Consider the following 25,105-nt stretch of genomic DNA (forward strand, 5'->3'; position numbering starts at 1 on the left):
AGGAATCAATTGCAACCCTGCATCCAGCTTTGTCACCGGTTGGGTTTACATGTCAACTTCAGCAAATCAGTCTCACAACCCACCCAGAAGATTCACTTCCTAGGAGCTCTTCTAGACTCCGAGGTAGGAAAAGTGTTTCCTTCGGAGGAGAGACAGTGTTCTATAACCCAAAAGTGTCAGCTTTTACTTCGCCACAAGGTTCAGAAAGTGCGAAAGATTGCCTCCCTGCTAGGTTCGATGGATTCATGCATCTTTCTAGTCCTGAATGCCAGGCTTCGGATGCGTCCTCTTCAGCAGGATCTGGAAGACAAATGGGACCAACAGTCAGCTCGCTGGGACGATCGGTTTAGTCTGTCAGAAACAGCTCAAGCTTCCATTCCATGGTGGACAAAGAAACAGAACATGCAGGTGGGAATTCTGTTCCATCAACCTCCTCCTGCTCAGACCTTGATCACCGATACTTCTCTTCAAGGCTGGGGGGCACACATGGGTCACCTCCAAGTGCAAGGTTTGTGGTCTCCCAAAGAAAGTACGTATCACATCAACATGCTGGAGTTGACAGCAGTCCACCTGTCTCTCAAAGCATTCCTCCCCTCGCTTCAGGAAACATCAATACTAGTACAATCGGACAACACCACCACAATGTACTACTTAAACAAGCAGGGGGGAACGCGCTCACGGACTCTGTCACTGGAGGCCCAGCGCATCTGGCATTGGCTTCTGGCTCGCAAATTGTTGGTCATGGCGATCCACCTCTCAGGAGAACAGAATGTGAGAGCTGACGCGCTGAGTTGCAATTTCGAAGACAGAGAGGACTGGGTTCTAAACGACTAGGTGCTCGAAGGAATCTTCCAGTCTTGGGGTCATCCCGCCTTAGATCTGTTCGCGGACAACAAAAACACCAAATGCCAAGACTTCGCCTCGCGGTTTTACCGTCCAGTAACAAGAGGGAATGCCCTTTTGATAGACTGGTCAGGGGAATTTGTGTACGCCTTTCCACCACTTCCGCTGAACCCGAAGGTGGTGAGCAAGCTGACACACTCGTGCACAACAATGATCCTCATTGCCTCCGACTGGCCGAGACAATGGTGGTACACGGACCTGCTTCATCTATCAGTGGCTCCTCACAAGAGACTGCCATGCAGGCTGGACCTGTTATCCAAAATGAACGGGAGGATTCATCATCCCAACCTTCCGTCACTGAGCTTGACAGCATGGCTCCTGAGGTCATACAATACGGCAATCTAGTATTGCCACAGGTCTGCATGTCCATCCTGAAGGAAGCAAGACGACCTTCCACAAGACATTCTTATGCCTGTAAATGGAAGCGATTCTATCTGTGGTGCATGCAAAATGGTCATCACCCTATTACGGGCCAGGAAGAAGTTGTTCTTCCATATGTTATATCTGGCAAAAGCAGGTTTAAAGTTTCATTCTATTAGGGTGCATCTAGCCGCTATAACAGCGTATAGGCGGACACTGTCGCAACCTTCTTTTTTCCAGTTACCAGCTGTAAAGGACTTCCTGCAAGGGTTGAAAAAAGTGTACCCTCCAGTGTGTCAGCCTTCACCTCCCTGGGAGCTGAACCTGGTGCTATCGAAGTTAATGGGTCTGCCATTTGAAACCATTCATAAAGCTACCTTGCAGCACCCTTCCTGGAAGGGGGCTTTTTTGGTAGCAATCACGTCAGCTCGTAGGGTGAGCGAGATCCACGTTCTCTGTTCCATGGAACCCATACTGTTTCATTTGAATAGAGTGGTACCAAGGACACATCCGTCTTTTCTTCCTAAAGTGGTGTCAGATTTCCATGTCAATCAGACCATTTCTCTGCCCACTTTCTTTCCCAATCCCTCTTCTCCAGCTGAGAGGGCTTTGCACTCTTTGGACCTGAAAAGGGTTTTAAAATTCTATCTGGATAGGTCCAAGGCTATTCGTCTTTGTGATCAACTGTTTGTTAACTATGGATCAATCAGAACCGGTCATGCAGCCTCGAAACGGTCTATTTCGAGATGGATCGTTTCGTGTATCAAGCTTGCTTACCAGTTGGTGCAGAAAACTCTCGGTTTTTCTCCCAAAGCGCATTCCACCGGGGGTAAAGCGGCGACTGCTGCTTTTCTCCAGAATGTGCCCATGTCTGAGATATGTAAGGCGGCTGTGAGAAGTTGGCCTGATATGCAGTGCTCACTATTCTAGTGAACACTATGTATCCGTCCAAACAACCCTTATTGATGATTGGTTGTAAGTCAACCTGATAGACCAGCTATCCTAGTAGCATGGATACGAGCAGTCTAAGGCTAAGACTCTAGAGGGCGTGTTAAGCCAGCTGTTTTACCATCACATTACCCCTTGAACACCAAGTGAAAGGACACCACACAAGTTGTTATGAAAATAAACAGATATTTATTTATAACAAGACTACCCTGAACTCTTTATGAGTCAGGGAGCTAAGCACACGACAAAACTCTTACGAAAATACTTTAAGTCGCACAATTTACACAAATGCCCGAGGGGCACAAAAAACCATATCCTCAGTAAGTGGAATGCGAACTTGCTAGCAGGTAAGTAATACTTTTCTAGACTTAGGAATCGCTAGGCCTACAATTCTAAACACTGGGATTAGATGCAGGAGGCCTGTGGACGTCATGTGCAGAGTGGGAACTCTCACGCGTAAGGCGGGAAAAAGTCTATGGAGGCTAGCAGTTGCAAAGTTACTGTTCTCGGGCGAACCCGACTAGGTGGATCAAAAACGGGAGTGGATCCGAACACTTAGGGTGTTGGACTATGCTGGAGCACCGGAGTACTCAGGTTACCTAGCCCAGGGGCTGCGGCTGCATAGGGTTGAAGTTGCGTCGGAAACCCACGTTGAAGATCCAGGAGCCTGAAGAAAGAGTTGCTGGCAGGCGGCCAGTGAAGAAAAGTTAGTGGTGATCCAAGCCTGGATCAGGGAAGAAGACCTGAAAGCAGAGGGGACCAAGTTCTGAATCACTAGCCAGTGATTAGATGGGCACCAGAGTGGCACCGGGCGAAGTCACCTCGACCAGGTGAGTGGGCGCTGCTGGGCTCTGCAGTCTCTCGGACCAGGAGGCGTTGTCAGCGACCAGAATGGAGGTGCGAGCTGTCCCACGAAGGTTCTTGCTGTCGACGTCGATGGACCCAGGATTGGGCAACAAGTCTTGGCAAATGCAAGGCCCACGCGGTGGACCTAAAATGGCGTCTTGAGTGGTCCAGGGTGCTCCTCTTTTGGAGGGGAGCAAGGGCTAGTCTGGAGCAACCAGACCAGCAGTAGTTGTCGTCGTGGAGCGTCGTGAGAGGGCCACTAGCCAACGGGCAAGCGACCTGGACAACGCGGTGAGCAGCAAAAAGCAGAAGGGCCCCACGCAGATCTCGTGGATGCAGGGGGGCTGAACTTCGGTGCTGGAGCTGCTCATGGTCTGGGCTTCTCTTACCCCAAAGCACTCAGTCGAGGGTCACTCGGGAGTCGTGCTGGACAAGCGTCGTGCAGTTCTGAAGATGGCCGGTCCCTCGAGGTCTCGTCGCACCCACGGATCACAGCTGGGCTGATGATGTAGGTTGAGGTCAGAGGTGCCAGGGAAGCCGGTTCTCGTCGTGCTGGAGCAGTCTTGATCCGAAGGAGAGACTGGCAACAAACCGCGATGCTTGGTTGGTGCCTGCTGCTGCAGGGTGACTACTCCTTAGTCACAAGGGAGAATCTTGAGAAGAGTCTTGAGTTCCTTCTTGTAGAAAGTAGTTTCAGGATTCAAAGATGATCTGATTTGGAAGGGGGCCAGTTCCTACCTTTATCCTGCAAAAAGGGGCTGGCACGCGACTAAGTCCTGCCCTATGGGTGGGACTAGGAGGGGGGTGGTTACACCCCTCTCCTTTGGCGGGCTTTCCCCAGGCCAGGGGCTGGAGTGCCCCTGGAACTGGTTCCAGCCGGCCTATGCACAGTGAGCACCGGGGTGCCACTTGCAGTCACCTTCCTCTAAAGCCCTGCCTACCTAGAATACACAAAATCATGTCTGGGACGGTGCTGGCACCGCCCCTGGCAGGAAACCCTTTGTCCTTGCCTCCTGGGCTGGGAGGACTCCCAGCAGCAGGAGGGCAGACTTGTGTCTCGGTGGCAGCATCCATTTTGTGGAGCTAAGGCTCTGTTGGACTTTAACCGGGGTTATAGGTTACATACATGTCGTGTCCCTCTAGAAGGGTGGAATGCTAACCCCGTCGCCAGAATTGGCGAGGGGTTAGTATTCCAATTCGTATGACACCTTACTCGACATGTTTTGATAAAGCGATACCAGAGTTGGCATATAACCGCGAGGATTATAATGCACTTAAGAGTATATGGTATGCGATATCATGGAAACGGCTAAGGGATGGATCCCGAAAGCCGCAGACAGGCTCAGCTCATGCCAGAGCACTATCTCACACGATTCCAAGCACTCTGCCTTCAGGATTGTCAAGGCCTGCCATAGGAGTGACTGATAGGAGATCTGTGTGCCCATTTAGGTTTAGATATAGGAATACTATATCTAAAGCAAAGGGTGATTACACCACCTTGCCCCAGCTGTCGTGCAGCCAGTTGTGACAGATTTGGATGGCCAGCCAGGGGTGGCATAATACATGCTGCAGCCCCTGGTAGGCCCTGGGTACACCTATGCCATGGGTACCTAAGGTACACTGTACAGGGACTGATAAGGTGACACAGTATCCAATTAGATATGTACCTAAGGTACATGGAATCCATTTTACAGAGAGAGCAGTAGGCCTGGGGTCCTGAATAGCAGGGCCCCAGGTCAACTAAGTCAGAAAACCAGCAAAACACCAGGCAAAAAGTTGGGGGCAACCATAGTCAGGGATCTACCTTCCTACAGCGGCGACCTGGAGGTCCGGCCATACATTTACCAGACATTACTGTCTTGATTCTGACACTAGAGCAGATACCCAGGTAGGCCAGCCTCCTTGCGGAATCTGTTTAGCAGCTGAGTACTCGGCTGTTATAAATATTTTTTGGGTTGGGTCATGTATTTCTCATTTACCTGCAGGTGGTGTTTCGGCTTGCTATTCTATTCAGTGCTTATTACTATTGATGAGGATCCCCTGGAAGAGAAGGATAAGTTACTTACCTGTAATCCTAGTTCTCTTCCAGGGGTATCCTCATCAAAGTCACAAGCACACCCACCCGCCTCCCCAGGTAAATGAGAGTGGTCTGTTCTATGACTTGTGGTTGAGCCCTGACTTCAGGGTTATGCAAAGAACTGACCTAACTGTCACCCCTGAGGCATGATGGGAAGCCAGGGGTCATGGCTGCCTTAAAGGCACGGTGCCAGTTTTTGTTGAAAATGGTTTCATTTTCTATGCTATTGCAGTTCAATGCAGCCTGTGGCTAACAATGTATTTTTATTGGCAATTTACAAGATTTATGAGTCTTTTGCTCATTAAAACACAGAGTTCAAGGGCTATTCGACCTAATGTGTTTTTTTTGTTTCATTGCTAACTCAGTATATGTATGATTATTTACATTGTTTAGCCTCATTTTTGGGGCTGCATTGGTGTGAGAAAAAAATGATATATGTGCATACATATTTGTGGAGCTATTTATATGTAATTTACATATATATTTTTATAATATTTCCGGGGTCCCTGCATGTGGGCGGGAATATTCAGTGCTTATGACTTTGATGAGGATACCCCTGGAAGAGAACTAGGATTACAGGTAAGTAACTTATCCATGTGTGCCATGTTGACTCTTTGTTTAGTTCTGCACCAGGACACTGTCTGCAAAGGCAGTGTATGGGTGTCATGGTGCAGGGCCCCTAAGGGTGGCACAGTAAGTGCTGCAGCCCTTAGGGGTCTTCTCTGGTCACAGTGCCCTGGGTACCTATGGTACCATTTACCAGGGGCTGAAATGTGGCCAGATATGCCAATTGGGTTTTAGCTTCAATACAGTTTTAGGGAAGGAACACAGGCCCCGGGCACTTGATTGGCAGGAGCCCAGGGCACACTCAGTCAAAGTACATCAGCAATTCAGCAAGAAGTGGTGGCATACCATGCAAGAAAGATGGCACTTTCTCACATACCCCCGCTGTTTCCACCTCCAAGCCTTCCTAATCCGAGCTTCAGGGAGCACCCCACGCCGGTGGGTGGCAGGGTCCCCACTACAGGCGCGCAAGTGGGTGCTGCAGATAATCTGCCAAGGTTACTCCCTTCCCTTTCAGTCCTCCCCTCCAGCCATGCCACCTCGGTACCATCTCATGTCGGGGAATCATCTGGCTCTTCTCTGGTCCAGAAGTCACGGCCCTCCTGGCCAAGGGGACCAACGAGTGCGTTCCCGGTCAGGAAGTAGGGAGTGGTTGTTATTCCCACTACTTTCTGTTTCCCAAGGACAAGGGGGGCCTGCGCCCCATCTTGGACCTCCGGGACGTCCATCGCTTCCTCCGGAAGGAGAAATTCAAAATTCTGACTCTGGCTCAGGTCCTAGCTGCCCTGGACCATGGAGACTGGATGGTAGCGTTGGACTTGCAGGATGCTTATTTTCACATTCCCGTCCTGCCTGCCCACCAGCTTTACCTACGGTTCAGAGTAGGCCAGGAGCATTTTTAGTTTACCATGCTCTCCTTCGGCCTTACCAGTCCCCCTCGGGTGTTCACGAAGGTGATGGCGGTGGTCGCGGCTTGTCTGCACAGGTCGGGGGTGTCAGTCTTCCCCTACCTCAATGACTGGCTGTTGAAGGCGGGCTTGCCCCAGGCAGTCGTCAACCACCTCCAGACTACGCCGACCTCCTGTATTTGCTGGGGTACACCATTAAAGTACCAAAGTCGCACCTGAGTCACTCTCAAAAGCTCCCCTTCATCGGAGCTGTTCTTGATTCAACACTGTTTCGGGTTTATCCTCCCGAACAGCGAGTCCGGGATATTCAGGCTATCATTCTGATCTTTCAGCCTTGATCCCGGGTTTCGGGCAGGATGACCCTCCGGCTTCAGGACTTGATGGCCTCCTGCATCCTGCTGGTGACGCATTTCAGATGGCATATGCGGGCTCTGCAGTGGGACCTGAAGTTCCAGTGGGCGCAACATCAGGGCAACCTGTCGATCATGTTCAGATCTCGGAGGGCGCTGCACAACAATTGCAGTGGTGGCTCACGAATCGCGATTGGGTCACTGACCGATCCCTCTCCCTTCCCCATCTGTTGCACACTGTGGTGACGGATGCGTCCCTCCTGGGATGGGGAGGCCACTTGGGACAGGCGGAGATCAGAGGCCTCTGGTCTCCGGCAGGGTCTGGGCTCCATATCAACCTTCTGGAGCTGCGGGCGATCAGGATTGCACTGAAGGCATTCCTTCCCTCTGTCCGGGGAAGTGTACTGCAGGTGTTCACGGACAACACCACTGTCATGTGGTAATGAAACAAACAGGGTGGGTTGGGGTCCTGGACCCTTTGTCAAGAGGCTCTACGCCTCTGGACATGGCAGGAACATCAAGGCATCACCTCGTCCGAGTGCAGACGCCATTCGTGATCCATCAGGCACCTGGCAGGTTCTCTGAACACCAGGGTGGAAGAACTCAGCCGCCGGTGCCTGATGGATCACGAATGGCGTCTGCACTCGGACGTGGTGCTAGGTCTCTTTCTGCAGTGGGGATAGCCTTGGTTACATCTGTTCGCAACGGAAGAGAATGCACAATGTCATCAGTTCTGCGCGTTGGAATTTCGAGGCGGCACTCGCTCGGTGACTCTCTTCGTCTCTAGTGGAGTTGCTGTCTGTTGTACGCTTTTCCGCCTATACCACTTCTGCCCAGGGTGCTGAAGATCAGGCGCGACCGGGCCCAAGTCATACTTGTGGCTCCGGACTGGGCTCGAAGAGTTTGGTATCCCGAGCTACTTAGTATGAGCATCGATCCCCCGTTCCGTCTGCCTCTTCGGGAGGATCTTCTGTCACAGCAGCAGGGGACGGTCCTCCACCCAAACCTGTCCAGCCTCCACCTCCATGCATGGAGATTGAGCGGCGACAGTTGACACCCTTCGATCTTCCTCCCGAAGTCTGTGATGTCATTCTGGCAGCCAGGCGTCCCTCAACCAAAACGGTATACGCCTGCAGGTGCAACAGGTTTGTGGCATGGTGCACAGCAAAGGCTGTGGATCCCCTTTCTGCCCCTCTTTCTGAGGTCCTTCTGTTCCGTCTATCTTTTGCCCGGCTGGGCTCTGCTCTGGGCACTATCAAAGGTTATCTTTCGGCCATCTCCGCCTTTCTACGGCTTCCAGATCAGCCTTCTCTTTTCAAGCCCCCGGCTGTTAACCGTTTCCTCAACGGCATTACACACACATTTCCTCCCGTGCCTTTCATAATGCCTTAGTGGGACTTGAATCTTGTTTTGACTTATTTGATGTGTGCTCCCTTTGAGCCCCTTCATAACTGTCCCTTACGTCTTCTCACTTTAAAGATGGCTTTCCTGGTAGCTATCACATCTGCCCACCTTCTTTCTGTCTCCGCATCCTTCCAGGGAGGAGGAGAGGCTCTACCGTTTGGATCGAAAACGTGCGCTCGCTTTCTATCTGCAGCGTACACAGCAGTTCCGGGTGTATGATCAGCTCTGTTGGCTACGTGGGCACCAAAAAAGGTCAGGCCGTGCACAAACAGACCATCTGTCGGTGGGTCGTTTTGTGCATCAAAGCATGTTACTCCTTGGCCAAAAAGGAGCCTCCTGTGTGATTGTGTGCCCATTCCACCAGGGCAACGGCAGCCACTACTGCCTTGGGGCGCGGCGTTCCCTTGCAGAACATTTGTCAGGCAGCTACGTTGGCCTCGCTGCACACGTTTACCAAGCACTACTGCCTTGACAGTCCGGTCCGGAGAGAAGGCTTATTTGGCCTTTCTGTGCTCCGTGACTTTCCGGTGTAATTTGTTCGCAAACTCCACTGGTGTTTGTATTGCTGGGGTATCTATTCTAAGGTAAGGAATCTATCACAAACGTCTTTCAGATGCACAAGTTACTACTTGTGTAACGATATATCTGTAAGAGACATTAGTTGGTGATCGATTCCGTACCGCCCCACCCATCCTCCCCGTTCTGCGAACTGATGACTACGGTTGAGGTTATCCCTTTCAGGGCCCTAGTTTTTTGCACCACTGGTCAGTACCTTGCATGGCTCTGCGTTCCTGGCTCGTATAGTTGGGTACAGACTGACGTCAGCGCACATGGGTGGCGCCTAAGTACTCTCCGTGACGTCATCTCAGCGCTGACGACGCCAGTGACGGACGCGGAGCCGCAGGACACCACCTACTGACGCGCAGGGGTACTGCTAAGCAAAACTTTCCGGATCTAGTCTGATGCCTGGGATATTGTAAGTTGAGGTATCGATCACTAACTTGTGTCTTACCGATGTAGCGTTACACAAGTAGTAACTTGTGCATTAAGCCGGTGGTTCAGGTTGGTAAAGTCTTGGGGCTCGGAACTCATGTTCATGGGTTTGATACGTTACTGCGCTCTTTTGCCTTGGCTTAATTGTCCTAAGAAATGTTTCCCTGATTGGGGTGTGCATACTCCACGTGGACTCCATGCGCCCTTTGTGGTCCGTTCTATGGTGTTCCACCTCCTTGGGATTTTTCATGATATCCTCTTCTAAGCGGCTCATGCCTGCCCTTATTGTGCTAGGTATGATATGGTATACACATGTTTCATGCTCCTGGCTAATTCTGTCTCTACATATTTGTTTCTTACATTATGTATACATGCCGGTTGCCGTGGCATTCTTCTTACTGTGTTGCATCTCTTTTCAAAGGTTGCGAGGTCTGAACCTGTGTCTCCAGGTGTGGGGAGCTTCATTTGCTTGTTGCCTGTAAGGTTCCTCCTTGTTTCCGCTTACTGGGTGGTTCCCAGTTTTTCTACTGCCCCTTTTAGTAGTGTTCAGACACGTACTTATTTCACTTTCGGACTCCGTTTACTTTCCTCCGGTTGGATGGTTTGGTCTCGAATTCTGAGGCTCTTCCCACGGTTCTGTGGCTTAGTGCTTTGGCCTCTACTGCCATTTCCTTCGGATGTGCCTCTTTACTAGGTATCCTAATATTATGTCAGCTGCGCCTGCGGCATAGCTCTTCTGATGGCAGTTGTCCTTGGTACTCCCAACATGTCTGTGCTCGTAGGTTGATTCTCATTTTGGCCTTCGTGGATTGATTCTCATTTTGGCATTCGTCCTGCCCGGTTGGACAGTCTTATGCTTTCTTTGGCTACGCTGCCTTGAAGATTTTGAGGCCGTCTGCCTACTGCATTTTTGCGGTGGTATCCAGTTTCGGCGGGCTTTACATTCCTGTTGTTCGCCCCTGTTCACCCTTTTGGGACTGGGTGTGCACTTGCCGTGTTTTATGTACCCGCCTGCTCTTTAGGAGCATTACTCTGTTTCTACCTCTGGCATTGGTTCTTGGCAATAGCTCCTCCGGCCTTCCTTCTATACGCTAGTCTGATCGGTTCTGGTTGCTTTTTTTCATGCTCTTCATGCACCATTACGACGCTGAGTGGTCCTTCTTCCTCACTCTCCCTCTTTCTTTGTTTTGGTATATGGCTGGTGCCGTTTCTACCTGTCATTCTTATACGGGTATGTATTGGCATTATTCTGACATTCTTGGGATGTCTTGCAATCCCAGTGTCTCTGCTCTTCCAAGCTCCTTAGGTTACTGTCTGGCTGTTCCGCCACAGCTTCCCCCATTGTCTGTCACTCTGTTGCCGGTTCCAATGCTTTACGCTTTCTGTTGTCCTGTCGCAGACCTACCTCCCTTCTGGGGTACGATTGTGGTATCTATTCTAAGTTAGGGAATCTGCGGCTAGATATCTCCATCAGATGTAAGAGTTACTTGCCTTCAGTAACGATGTATCTGGTAGAGACGTTGTCTAGCCGCAGATTCCTTGACACCCACCAAGCCTCCCCATTCAGCGAGGACCTTGCCGAGTATTGTTTTCCACTGGCCTCTTTTAGTTGTCATTGGTTTTTCTCTCATGGGTGCTCACATCGTTGCGCTCTTTCGGAATTGCCATATACAGCTGACTCACTCTGGGGGGCTTCTTTCCTGTAAAATGGTGCCTTTTTGATTCACCTTTACCAGGAGATTAATTTTCTTCTCCTGTTAACTTTCCTTCGTCCCGCCTTCTCTATTGACTCTGGGTTCTTGTCTCCTCTGTAGTCCTCTTCTTTAGGGATCTCTTGAGTTCTGTTTCGCACCTCTATTACTATAGGGGCAGTGCCAGTCTTTTCATACCTTCCTGTAGTGGACTATTTTTTTATCTGTGCTCCGTTCTTAACGGTCGGCACGCTTCAGTCTATTTCTCTCTGTTGAGATATTCTTACCTTGTTGCACTCGGTAATGGTCTTAGCTTTCCTTGCAGGGCTCTTTCACTTATATTTAGGCAGTGTCTACTTTTGTCGTTTATGATGGTGTCTTGCACCATCCTCTTTCTTGATTCTCTGATTTTTCATCCCTCACACACTATTCCCATACTTTCACAGTTTTTTGTTGGTGGCTCCGCGTTGTGCCGCTGAAAAGTTTCTCCGAAGAAAACAGACGTCAGCGCGCCGGGAGGGACTTAAATGAACTCGCTGATGTCACGTATTGGACGAAGTCAGGGCGGGGTCGTGAGGCGCTGTCCCCTGGCAAGCAGAGGTGCTGCTGCAAAAAAATGTTCAGATCCAGTCCGACGCCTGGGGATATTCTAAGTTAAGTAATCTGCGGCTAGACAACGTCTCCACCAGATACATCGTTACCGAAGGTAAGTAACTTGTATGCCAAGAACCGATGCCTACAGGGTAAGAAACATAACCCTTTGCGGATAGCCTATCTGTATAATCTGCACTGCCTTTGCATCCCCCTGTTCTGTTGGGATGGCCATTTTAATATCTTCAAACATCCTAAGTTAGTACTCCACATACTGTAGCCAACAATTCATGTTCCTTTTTAGGTCGCGCCTGCTGGGGCGCGCATGTGCTGCTTGCCTGCGAGAGCTATAGTCCAGAAGTCAAATCAAATCAACTTTATTCGGTTTCCTTTTTCTTTGAAAACCATAAAAGTACATAAAAGCACAAAAAATGTTTTAAAATGCATTCATTTTGAATCAAACGATACATCTAAAAGGAAATAGAGAGCGTCATCTTTGATCATAAATTCAGTCTATGTCTGATACAAAGTTTAAGATATTGTACGACCGATTTGGACATCAGGTAGTTTTCCAGAAATTGTAGTGCCAAGTAAGCGGGGCGGCATCTACGGATTTTTAAGACTTTAAGTACTGGTATTATCCATCTTCTACGTAATGGTATATAAAATTTGCAAAAAAATAAGACATGAATATTGGACTGGGGTGACATTGAGTCACAAGGGCATACTGAGATGTTATGTGTCCAATCGTTTTGTTTGGGAAACAAAACCAAATAGTGATATAAATTAAACCTAAAACGTGTGAGAAGAAACTTTTCATGTTGTGTTAAATCAAACTGCAGGTAAGGTTGGATGGTAGGGATCAGCTGAATCATTAGACAATGCTGGACTGATGGCTTCCTTATTTCTGTCATTAGCCGAAGTTGAGATAGATGCGACATACAGATTATTTTCAGTTCTTTTTTTGATATGTCTGCCACTGAAAATGGATCATCAAAAAACCTCCGGATACCAATATCTGTAAAAAAAAATTCCACATAGGCCAACCATTTTATCTCTCTCCTGTTGTCTAATTTCAGACAGTCCTGGATTATTGATCTTGTGAGGTGACACTCATCCGTGGCCCATATTCTGCGCCATAGCATGATTGGTTGAATTTTAATAATGTCACTAATAAATTCCACCCCGAGTTCGAGATGACATCCATACGTTGTTGTGCTTCTCGGGACAGCCAGTAAAAATCTGAAAAAGGAATTTTCGATTTTTTGCAGTTGCTCGACGTTTGTCGTTCCCCATACCCCTGCTCCAAAGGTAGCAGTACTTATGCATTTAGCATTATAGATCTTGATCATTTCGGTCGGGGGCCTTTTTCCAAGACGAAGGGAAAAAGCTTTTAATGCCCCTATAGTTCTTATGAGGGACAATTTTCGAGAGTTTACTGCATCTTTCCAATTGAAGGCCTCGTCTATGGTGATGCCTAGGTAAGGGTACGTTTTTGTTCTTGCGAGGGGTACGTTATCCACGTATATAGTTTTTGTTTTTTTCCCCTTGGTACCTGCATGCATCACGTGCGTTTTTTTAATGTTAATTTTCAAATTTAAACTGGTCATGAAGGAGCTGTAGTTGTTTAGAGCCCGTTGAAGTTGGACAGGGGTTTGAGCAAGAATTACCGCGTCGTCTGCGTATAATAATGCGGGAATCTGCCGACGACCTACTTCAGGGAGATCTTTTATGTCCTTTAGCATTGCATTCTCAAGGCCATTGGTATAGAGCGTGAATAAGAAGGGGGCCAGTACACACCCTTGTCTGACCCCCTTCTGTATGGGAAAACTGTCTGTCAGTTGTCCTCCGGTCCCAAATCTGACCTTTCCAGTGGCGCCAGTATATAATTCACGGAGAAAGTCAACGATTGATGGTTCAATCCCCATTTGCAGCATTATTCTCCAGAGTTTGGAATGTTGGACACAGTCAAAGGCTGCTGTGAGGTCGACATAGACCATGTGTAAGCAGGAACTCTTTGCTTTGACGTATTTTCCGGCCAGTAATGTTAAATTTAGCACTTGATCCACGGTACTCAGTCCGGCCCTGAAACCATATTGCAGATCTGAAAGCGCTCCATGTTCTTTTGACCACTCCTGGAGACGATCGAGAAGTATGCGCCCCACCATCTTTCCGATCGAATCCAGGAGGGAGATTGGGCGGTAACAAGAAGGACTGTCCCTATTATCTTTCTTAAAGATAGGGACCAGTATCGAGGTGGACCAAGAGTCTGGGAGGTTAGTGTTCTTTGCCGCATTTAGTACCTTGTTAAGGAGAGGAGACCAAAGATCAGGTAAAAGTTTATAGAAGTCCATTGGGACTGAGTCAGGTCCTGGTGCTTTGCCTGTTTTGGCCGATTTTAAGGCTTTTGTTGTTTCATTCAATGTAAAGTGAATGGCTATTGGATAATTCACAGGCGGAAGAGATCCCTGAGCAGTTAAGTCTGCAGATTCATCATGTCCAAATACTCCTGAAAAATATTGCACCCAATCCTGTGCATTTATTGCTACATCCAAGGAGGGCTCATTATTGTTATCTTTTAAAAAATGATTTTTTACTATTTTCCAGAACGCTGCGCTGTCTTTTAGAGAACTGCTTTTTAACAGTTGTGTCCAGAGGTTTGTTTTCAGGTCCGTTTTTCTTTTCCTGATTGCCAGTTTGTAGGTTTTTCGTAAATTAGTTACCTCTTGTCTATTTCTATCTTTTTTCGTCAAGGCCTTTTTTAGTTCGGAATATGCTTTAGTGCATTCTGTGTCAAACCATCCTGTTCTGGGGGCTTTATTGGCTTTGTAGGGGTTGGTTAGTTCATTTCTTATTTTCAACAGAATTTCTTCGAAATTGATCATAATCTCTTTTGGTGCTGTAGAAGGGTTTAAACACCTATCTATTTGGTTTTTACATGCAGTAATTATTCTTTTACTGACAGCCTCTTGATCCATTGTGCTCCATTTAAGGGTGAACCCATTAAGTCTATCCAATGTTAATGCTTCCTGATTGAGCATTCCGAGTTTCACCTTATCTTTATTCTCTCGGTGAATCAGTTCTTGGTACGTTAGTCTTAATGGAAAGTGATCACTGAGTACGTTATTGAGCACCTCAAAGGTCTTGATACGTGTAGCTTTATTACTAGATATTAATATGTAATCAATCAAAGTTTCGAGACCTCTTCCGTGAAAAGTGGGAGTGAATTGAGTCATGGGATGTTTTAATAGGTTGGCAAAGCCCATATCTAATTCAGCCATGATAGCTTGCATGTTGTTACCTTCCATAGTGTGGGAGAAGTGGGTAAGACAATTTCCATGTTCATCGGGGGTCCCACAAATGAAGGTGTTGTTTTCCTTGCATATGTGAAGGTTGAAATCTCCTCCCCAGATTATTGTGTGAGGAACCTTAGCATACTTTAATTTAAGATCATTGGTCTGGTTCAAAATTTCATTTAGAGTCTTAGACCACTCCATCGTATTCAAGTTGTTATAGAAATTAATGATGGTATAGACCTCACGATTGATTCCCTGGAGATTGATAATCTGATAATTTTGATGTAGTATTGTCGGAGTTGTTTCGTGACATGGCCAGAGGTTAGAAATATATACTGTTAGTCCTCCTTTGCTTCTCCCTGAAATTGATCTTATTGCTTGGGAGAAGAACGTTTTGTATCCCAGTAGGTGGATTGGGTTATTTAACCATGTCTCCTGTAGACAGATAGTCCAGAAGTCAGTTTCAACAAGGAAACTCTAGCCCCGCTGTTGGAAAGTGGGTTATTGGTAGGGGCAAATGTAGGTCTCCCACTGGCAATAAGGCCACTAACACATGATAGGACTCAGCATAGGTCTTAGAAAAGTATTCCTTTGCTCAACCCTTGGTAACGTGGCTGCGAGCAGACAGGCTTAACTTCAAAGACAGGTATGTAAAGCATTTAAAAATACCATTTCAGTAAATAATTAAGACCCAACACAAAATAAAAATCCAACACCAATTTATAAAAATAGGTAATATTTTTATCTTTTAAATGACACCAAAACGAAAATAATCCACTGTAGGGAACCTGATATATGAATTTTTAAAGATTAGTCACTTTCTAGTGCTTAGAAACAAACAGCGCCCCTTTGAGTCTTTTTGTTTTCTCTGTCAGGGACACACCTTTATAAATTGTTCTGAAGAATTCTCACCACTGTAGTGGGCCGCCTTCTTCAGCAAGCGGGGTCCAGTTAGAACACCTTCCCGGCGTTCTGCTTGCAGGTCCCAAAGTATCCAACACACAATCCAAGGTTCTGGAATCTCCAAGAGGGTCCTTGAAAGTGTGAAACTTCAATTCCGCAATCCACTTGAACAAAACCCCTTACAAATCCACTGGTACTCCAGGCTTTGAATTCTTTGTGGGGCTGTCCAGGTGAGCTCTGTTAACCTGTAGCTTGCATGGAGTTTTCACTCTTGAGTCTTTTGGCAGCAAGGTAATCCACGGGGCAGTAGTTTCAGATGGTGCAGTCTTCATAGGCCCTGCCTTAGAGTTCCTTGCACACAGTAAAATCTTCAGCAGGGCACTTCTTGCTTCATTCAGTTTCAAGCAGCAGATCTGGAGGGCTCCGCCCCTCTCAGATACGTATTCAATATTCTCTGGGTCAAGCACCGGTCACTGCTGACCAATGAGAGCAGGGCAACTCCTCCTAGTTATGACCACATCCTGTGGAGTGTGTCATTAGTTTGTCCCAGAGTGCATCATCCTTTCAGATCCATAATGGCTGATTTTCCAGCAAGGAGGTAAGAGCTGGCTAAACACACCCCCTGGGATATCTCATTTCCATGGACCATCCCAGTAACATCTGCAAATACCTTTCTTAAGCCTAGTCCTGACTCTGGGTCACAATTGTCATAGTGGACTAAAACCCAGGCCTCCCCTCTTGCCTTTGAAGAGTGTAGTTTTCGACGCCACCTCCTGGCCTGGCATTCCTATTGAACAGATCACTGCCCTCCCAGTAGCCTGGCTAATCCACTTAACTCTGACCAATCAGGGCAGACCACTGAAAGGCTGAATTTGGACTTACAAACAAGAAAGTCTCATAACTTATTGAATGTATACTTTAGGAGAAATTCAACAATATAATATTGTTGGATTTAATACGACCATTCTGGGAAGTCTTTGAATGGTCCGGCTAGTCTTCTCCTATCAATATTTATTAATCAATCACTTCCTACCATGTTAACCTATGGGCCATGGGGTTTGCAATGGGGAAAATAACTGGCACCACTTTTGTAGCACCAGGGCTTATAAAACCATATTTTATAAGTATTTCCCTAATTTCTACCGGACCCCCACCCCCTGTGCCACTAGGGGAGACCTCAGGGGTTCTGAATCTGCAGAAATATTGCAGATCACCCTTACCCAATTCTTCCAGCATCAAAGTCGAATTTGAGGACCTCTTTAAGACAATGTGGGGAGTGAAATGTAAAATTTCACTTTACCCAGGCTTCTAAAAACTCATTTTATAAGGGCGCTCCTTATAGATAACTGATCCCCCACCCCTGGAATACCTAGGGGTGACCCTGGGGGTCCCTAATATGCAAAAACATGGTAGGTGTTTAATTTTTAAGGGCCCCTACCCCCCCAAAGTCAAGTTTGGGCACAATTTAAACTGACCTCAGGCTTCAGCACTGCACACATGCTGATGCAGAGAATCTGCTGGCCTCTAAACTGCCATGCCCCAGGATACTGGAGACTTCTAGGTAGTTTCAATCCACTGCCCTGTTACATACTAGGGGCTTAGGTGGTAGGTCATGCCAACTACAGGGGTACCCCACCATACTATAGTGTACCCTAGTGTATGTTTGGTGTCTTAACTGTGTTCTAATGTGTTCCTTTTAGCTTGGCACTGGCCCTGGGCCTGGTTAAACAGAGCCCAGGGTCAGTCAGTTACCACCAGTTCCAGTCAGCAAAAAGTTTGGGGGTGCCCAGGGCACAGGATGACTTCAACACCCGCCCCTTCATTTTATTGGGTAATGTCAGCGTTTTTGTTAAACGCTGGCTTCCCATTGAAAAGGAGGGTTTCCGGTGCCGCCCTTTGACTTTTTTGGACGGCTCCCAAGGACTCTGTCGCCTGCATTACGGCTGTCGTAACGAAGTTTATCATCAGAAGCCTCGTCGCGCTGCCTTGCACATGCCAGTCCGGCTGTCTGATTGTGCTGGACAAAAAAAGATATGGCGCTGCGTGTTTATTTTTGCTTCGCGCTTTCAGTTTTGAAAGCGCAATGCAAAAATAAACAGCAGATGCCTGCGTGTCTAGCGAGCGCTTGTTTTTGTAAGCTACAAAGTGTCTTGAAACATACATGTTGTTAGGTAAGCTGCCTCCATCTAAAGAGGTTTGCATTAGGGTAGAGTCTATGCATTACTAAACACTTACATTTTGAAAGCACTTGATTTTTCGTTAACTCTAATTTTCTGTACATATTTTGTGAAAACCTATCTAATACTGTGCTTCATAAGTTATAAAATAATAACCCGTATATTCATAGTGCTTTAAGTTGCAGCCAGGGACTTCATTGCACTATGAAGAATATGTAACTATTCCTCACCACTATTAGAACGTCTCTGGCGCCGCCTACATTGCATGCCGCCTCACTGTTCCCATACTTTACGCACTTCAACCGCAGAGTATCACTGACAAGGACTGTGGACGCCCTTGCATTTCCACAGTGGACAAGACATCTGGTCCTAGACACGTGGCGCATTACACTTATCAGAGCGGAGAAAAACTGGTTCACTAATCTTTTCCCTGGCCTCTGTAGAATGTATTGTAACTATCGAGTATAAAAACCTGACGGAAGCTAAATTATTAACGAGTTATTTTAAAACAAGGTGCCCCTGTGCATTAGCCTCTGAAGGCTTCTAAAGCATTGCGCCCTACTTACTTTTACAGCTGGTCTTTTTGGTTCAAAATTGCGAGACAAGGCAGCTCGTTTTGCAGGCAATGTTACCCAGGACAGGTTGACGTTTGAAGACAGCGGAGAGAAATATAACTATACGTAAGAGTGGCCGCGCGCAAAGGGCAGAGTGCACAAGATCTGGGGCGCTCTCACTTTACACACTTTGATCGGCTTCTAATACTTCCGTTATCTTCCACGGGCAACTTACACCATGCTAATACAAGCATCAACAATTCTGCATTTCTCCCAAAAAAAACCAGAGGCAGCATTCACATACATTGCAGAATACAGTGTGTGTAAACAATGACCAGCTATGTTTTTACCTTGTTGCAAACGCATTGTCTATTTTTTCTTTACATGCAGGACATGCTACTCTTTCAGTACACTATTATGAACAGAATACAACAATCTCGTAAATTGTGTAAATCTTCAAACATAACAGTGCTATCATTTGCAACCCTTCCCTTTGTAATCTTACCAGCTGGTACAGGAACAACCGCGTCTGCGGTTTGTGCAAGCCCAGGTTCTGTCAAAAAAATGTTTCTTTCTTTAAAGAAACAGCAGCCAAAATCAGCCACACAACCTATTCCAATGACCCCCAGAGTGTGCTTTTAACGTAGCAAAGGCATTTAACTAGATTACATTTTTAACCTTTTTGATATTACCGTCTGATTCAACGCTAACAGATGGCACGCAAATGTGTGGAATGGAAAAGGTAACATATCACAGATTAAAAACCTAAGGTTACTTGATTTTAGTAAAGTGACAAAGCAACAAGCACAGAAATTAATAAGCATTGAAAATGCAATAGGTCTCGCCTTTAAGTTAAAGCCTATGTCTTTGCTAATGGTATTGTATAGCAAAGCAAATGGCTTTAACTCATTAAAAGGCGATACCTATTGCATTTTTAATGCTTGTTTGAGGATGTGAAAAGCGAAACGATGGCTGATGGCAGCAAACAGTGGTGGTGCTTATGTACGACTGCCTCGTCACTTTGGCTGTATTGAACCATTGTAGAGCCACATGATGTGCAAGAGAACTGCTATAAAATCTGGATCCAGTTTGGCACCTGGGGCGGGTTGAGGTTTTTGTGGGAATATTTCAAGGTGAGTAAACTGCTGTTCAAGTATTCACCAGGAAAAATGTTACAAAATGTAGGTAACTTGTTCTATTTTTGGCTATGTATTGACCATTTTGCATTCTAAATCAGATAATAGTTGTTTGTTTTATTGTCTTAGGCTGTGGAAGGGTTATTGGATGCAACAAGTGGAGCAGATGCAGACCCACTCCGGTACCGTGAGTGCCATCTCCTTGTTTTGAAAGCCCTGCAGGATGGCCGGGCGTATGGGTCCCCGTGGTGCAACAAGCAAATTACCCGGTGTGTACTGTTTGAATAGGTGTTAGTATGAATTTGATACAGTAATCCTCCACTCTGAAACTTTCCTGTCTCCAGGGAACACTGATTAAGTGCATTTAATACCTCTGCTTCTTAATTTAAAACTCATTGTTACTGCTCAGATGTCTGCTGGACTGGATTAGTTTGTGAAACCTATTGTGCAGTCCCTCAGTTTATTTTAGAATTTTAATGTGTGCCTATATTCTTATTTGATACCTGTGGTCGAACTTATCGGTAATATTATGTACTGCTTGTTGTTCCAGTCAGCACCATTTTTTAAACCTGGGCTACGGATTAGCACAGGTTACGCTGTGGTGCAACAAAAAAACTGACTTTCATAAATGAACCATCTCAATCTGAGCTGTGTTCTGTGAATGTTTAGTAACAGTTGATATGTATGTTTCTTGCACTATACATGATTTGCTAACTAATTGTTTTGGAATGTGTACACATCTGATAGAAACAGTTCTAGATTCCTTACCTTAGAATTACCCCCAGGTGTCAGACTGGATATGGAAAGTTTTTTGACAGCAGTACCTCTGCGTGTCGATAGGTGGCGTTGGTCGGCTCCGCGTCAGTTGTTGGCATCGTGGTCGCCGGGATGACGTCACGGTAGCTACTTATACGCCGCCCTCACTCGCTGGCGTCAGTTCCTCCTTTTTCCGCACCAGCCAGTGCAGACCTGGAGAGAGCGGTACCTCCAGTCACTTTTTGACTGAATTCTTTTTGCAACATTTGTCGAAGTCTTTTTGAGTCCTACTGACTCCTGGTGGACGTAGGGATGCCCAGTTTCAAGGCTGGGGTTTCCTCTACTCGACTGATGTCGGTGACGGATCTGCACCGCATGTGCCTCTTTGGCCTGCAGTGCGACCACGACCCCAAGTTGTGCTCAGTCTGCCGGACCATGTCTCCAAAGTCTTTGCAGAAGCAGTCCCAAAAGCTTCTTGAACACCGGCAGTCGGCTCCGCGCTATTCGAGGTCCCGGTAGTGCGGAAGGTTGAGTCACCAGTTGCGGAGCCATCACCACTAGTAATCCAAGTTGTCGCACTCTGAGTCAGATAAGTCGAAGCACAAGAAGTCGAAGAAGCATGGTCGCTCTTCGACTTCTCCCCACCGGTCAGCTGACGGGATGCGGGCGGTGCCCCTCCCGCGGCTCCGCATGCAGAGCCTGAAGGGTCGAGACTGAGTTTCCCCTCCCTTTCTGGTACCCGGAGCGACTCCAGCCCAGCTTTGTCAGTTTTACGAGGCGGTGCATGCCATCTTTAGGTAGCCCAACTCTGCTGGTGTGCCTTCAGGCCCGCAGACTTTGTTGGGGGTCATAGGCCTTCCCTGCCGGCGGCTCTGGCCCGACGCCGCAGGGCCCCCATGGATCCAGGCCAGAAACCGGATCCTTAGGCACCGCACCTGACACTGGTTGTGCCTCTGGCTGGCATCGACCATGGCCTCCATCCTGATGTTGACACGGAGCCGGACCAGCGTCGCCCGACAATGGATCCGACGCCGAGTGGTTTCTTTGTGCCCCTGTTAGCTCGTGGGGTCCCTTTTAGGCCAGATTGGCACCCAGAGGACGTGGACTGGGAGGGGTCAGGTGACCCTCTGACCGACCAGTTGGGTTATGACCTGGACTGGAGAGAGGACCTAGGGGATGCCAGTAGTCTCAATACCTCCCCATACCTTGGCAGGTTGTCTCCTCCCACCGTGGCTACGGAGGAGGGAGCTTTCCATGCAGTGGTGTGGCGAATGGGCGGCCGAGGCTCTCCACCTCGAGCTCCCTACATTGGCGGTCAGGACTAACCTCCTGACAGAGGTGCTTCAACCCCAAGCGAGCTCTTTGGCGCCCCTGCTGCCGCAGATCTTTTGACTGGGGGAGTGTGTGACATTGATCCACATTCAGTCCATCACTTGTTGTTTTTGCAATTGCCGTTTAATATAGCACTCACTGACATCGCTTTAGGCACCTGGTCCAGGTCCAACACTGGGGCTCCCGTGGATAGGATGCCCCTGACTTGACCGCCCGGCCCCGGGTGACCCCACTTTCCTCTCCCAACACCTTACGCCCGAGATCTTGGTGGTCCAAGCCTCTACTTCCAAGAATTCATTCCCTAACGCTCCACCGGCTAGGGAAGCCAAAAAGCTGGATAATTTTGGGAAGAACATTTTATCTTCCTCCAGCTTGGGTCTGCGGTTGGTAAACACTGCATGTCTATTGGGCCGTTATTTCCACTCTGTGTGGGACACAGTTGCGCAAGTGCTGCCTTAGTGTCCGGAGGAGGCCCGGACCGTATTCTCCCAGTCTGTTGCCGCAGAGAGGGACGCAGCGAAGTTTACCATCCACTGTGGGCTAGATACCGCTGAGACTCAAGACAGGACGATTTCCACTTAGGCAGCCCTTCAATGCTACCCCTGGATGAGATCGACTGGCTTTTCTGGGGATGTTCAGAGCACCCTAATGGACATGCCTTTTGATGGCCATCGCCTTTTTTGCAACAAAGCAGACTATGCTCTAGAGCATTTCAAGGACTCTGGGGCCAAGACCGTGGGCCTCTCTAACCACCCTGCGCAGTCTGCTTTTTGCCACTGTCGTGGCCACGGAAGGTGTGCCCCACTACGTCCCACCCCAGGGCCACAGGCCGATGCAAGTTCCACAACCTTTGCGGTGCCGGGGACGTGGGAACAACCGCTGTGTTTCTGGGGGCCAGCGAGCGGGCCAGTCCATCACACCCCCTGCTTCCGCCTCCAAACCTTCCTAGTCCGACATTTCAGGCCCATCAATCGCCAGTGGGCGGCAGGATCCGCCATCACCTCCCACACTGGCCCATCATCACGTCAGACAGGTGGGTTTTGCAGATAGTCCGAAGGGGCTACTCCCTCCCCTTCGAGGCTACCCCTCCAGCCATGCCCCGCAGTACCACCTCACGTCGGAGGATCACCTGGCACTTCTCCAGCAGAAAGTTACGGCTCTTTTGGCCAAGCGAGCCATTGAGCTCGTTCCTGTCCCAGTAGTAGGTCGTTGTTGCTATTCCCACTACTTTCTGGTCCCCAAGAAGGACAAGGGTCTGCGTCCTCTCTTGGATCTTGGGAACGTCAACCACTTCCTCCAGAAAGAGAAGTTCAAAATGTTGATGCTTGCTCAGGTCTTGTCTGCCCTCGACCCAGAAGACTGGATGGTAGCATTGGGCTTGCAGGACGTTTACTTTCAAATCCCCGCACTGCCGGCCCACCGGCGTTACCTGCAGTTCACGGTAGGCCACAAGCATTTTCAGTTTACTGTGCTCCCCTTTGGCTTTACCAGCTCCCCTCAGGTGTTCACGAAAATTATGGCGGTGGTCGCAGCTCATCAGCGCAGATCAGGGGAGTCCGTCTTCCTCGATCTCGCCGACTAGCTTTTGAAGGCAGTCTCGCCCCAGGCAGTCGTCTCCTACCTCCAGACTACCGCCGACCTCCTGCATTCGCTGGGGTTCTCTATCAATGTGCCGAAATCGCATCGGATTCCCTCTCAGAAGCTCCTCTTCATCAGAGCAGTTCTGGACATGATGCGGTTTCGGGTCTATCCTCCCGAACAGAGAATCTAGGATATTCAGGCTATGATTCCGATCTTTCAGCCTCTATCCTGGGTTTCTGTCAGAATGATCCTGAAGCTGCTGGGCCTCCTGCATCCTGCTGGTCGATTATGCCAGGTGGCATATGCGGGCTCGGCAGTGGGACCTGAACTTCCAGTGGGTGCAGCATAAGGGAAATCTGTCAGATTGCGTCCAGATCTTGAAGGGCACTGCACGGCAATTGCGGTGGTGGCTCACGAACCAGGATTGGGTCATTGTCAGATCCCTCTCCCTTCCCCAACCAGACACATAGTGGTGACAGACGTGTCCCTTCTGGGATGGGGTGGCCACATGGATGAGGCAGAGATCAGAAGATATCTGGTCTCCAGCTGAGTTCGGGCTCCACATCAACCTTATGGAGCTTTGGACAATTTGTCTTGCAGTAAAAGCATTCCTTCCCTCTGTCAGGGGAAGAATAGTGCAGGTGTTCCCCGACAACACCACCGGCATGTGGTACTACAACAAACAGAGCAAGATGGGGTCATGGACCCTATGTCAGGAGGCTCTCCGCCTCTGGACATGACTGGAACATCAGGGCATATCCCTGGTGGTTCAACTTCTGGCATGTTCCCTGAACACAGCGCAGACTAACTGAGCCACAGGTGCATGATAGATCACAAATGGAGTCTTTAATCGGAGGTGGTGCAAGGTCTCTTTCATCAGTGGGGAGATACTTGGTTAGATCTATTAACCACCGAAGAGAACGCACAATGTCAGCAATTTTGCGGCTTGGAATTTCCAAGGCGGCACTCGCTAGGCGATCCTTTTCTTCGCGAGTGGAGTTTTGGTCTGTTGTCCGCCTTTTTACCTATACCATTGTTGCCCAGAGTGCTGGTGATCAGGCATGACTGGGCCCAAGTCATTCTTGTGTCTCCAGATTGGGCACGAAGTGCTGCTCAACATGGCCATCGATCTGCCGATCCGACTCCTCTTAGGGAGGATCTTCTGTTGCTGCAGGAGGGGACGGTCCTTAACCCGAACCGGTCCAGCCTCTACCTCCTTCCGTGGAGATTGAGTGGCGGCAGTTTGTCATTTGACCTGCCTCCCAAAGTCTGTGATGTAATCTTGGCAGCCAGGGGTCACGCCACTAAGACTGTATACGCCTGTTGGTAGAACAAATTTGTGGCATGGTGCACAGCAAAGGCTGTGGATCCCCTCTCTGCCCACTTTCTGAGGTTCTCTTGTTCCTCCTTTCTTTGGCCCAGCAGGGCCCTGCTCTGGGCTTTTTAAAGGGCTACCTCTCTGTCATTTAAGACTTTCTTATTCTTCCTGATCAGCCTTCACTTTTCAAATCCCCTGTTGGAAATCGCTTCCTTAAGGCCATTACACATCTTTTTCCTCCTCTTCCCTTCGTAATGACCCAGTGGGACTTGGACTTGGTTCTTGCATATCTAATGTGTGCTCCCTTTGAGCCGCTACATAACTGTCCTCTCGGGCTTCTGACTTTAAAAACTGCTTTTCTGGTGGCCATCACCTCTTCGTGCAGGGTGAGTGAGCTCAAAGCACTTTCTTATCAGC

General features: G+C 48.3%; 1 protein-coding gene across 7 annotated transcripts in view; it reads left to right on the forward strand.

Annotated features, from left to right (window-relative positions):
• The window catches only part of CNOT1 (CCR4-NOT transcription complex subunit 1), a 1,826,813-nt gene that overhangs the window by 1,265,952 nt on the left and 535,756 nt on the right, over positions 1–25,105 (forward strand). For all 7 annotated transcript variants that reach the window (XM_078668607.1, XM_078668606.1, XM_078668608.1 and 4 more), the window contains one exon: positions 19,831–19,970. In XM_078668607.1, coding sequence (XP_078524733.1) covers positions 19,831–19,970 — 140 coding nt within the window. The remainder of the gene's footprint in view (positions 1–19,830; positions 19,971–25,105) is intronic.

This window comes from Lissotriton helveticus, chromosome 12 (assembly GCF_964261635.1).
Source record: "Lissotriton helveticus chromosome 12, aLisHel1.1, whole genome shotgun sequence".
Lineage (NCBI taxonomy): Eukaryota > Metazoa > Chordata > Amphibia > Caudata > Salamandridae > Lissotriton > Lissotriton helveticus.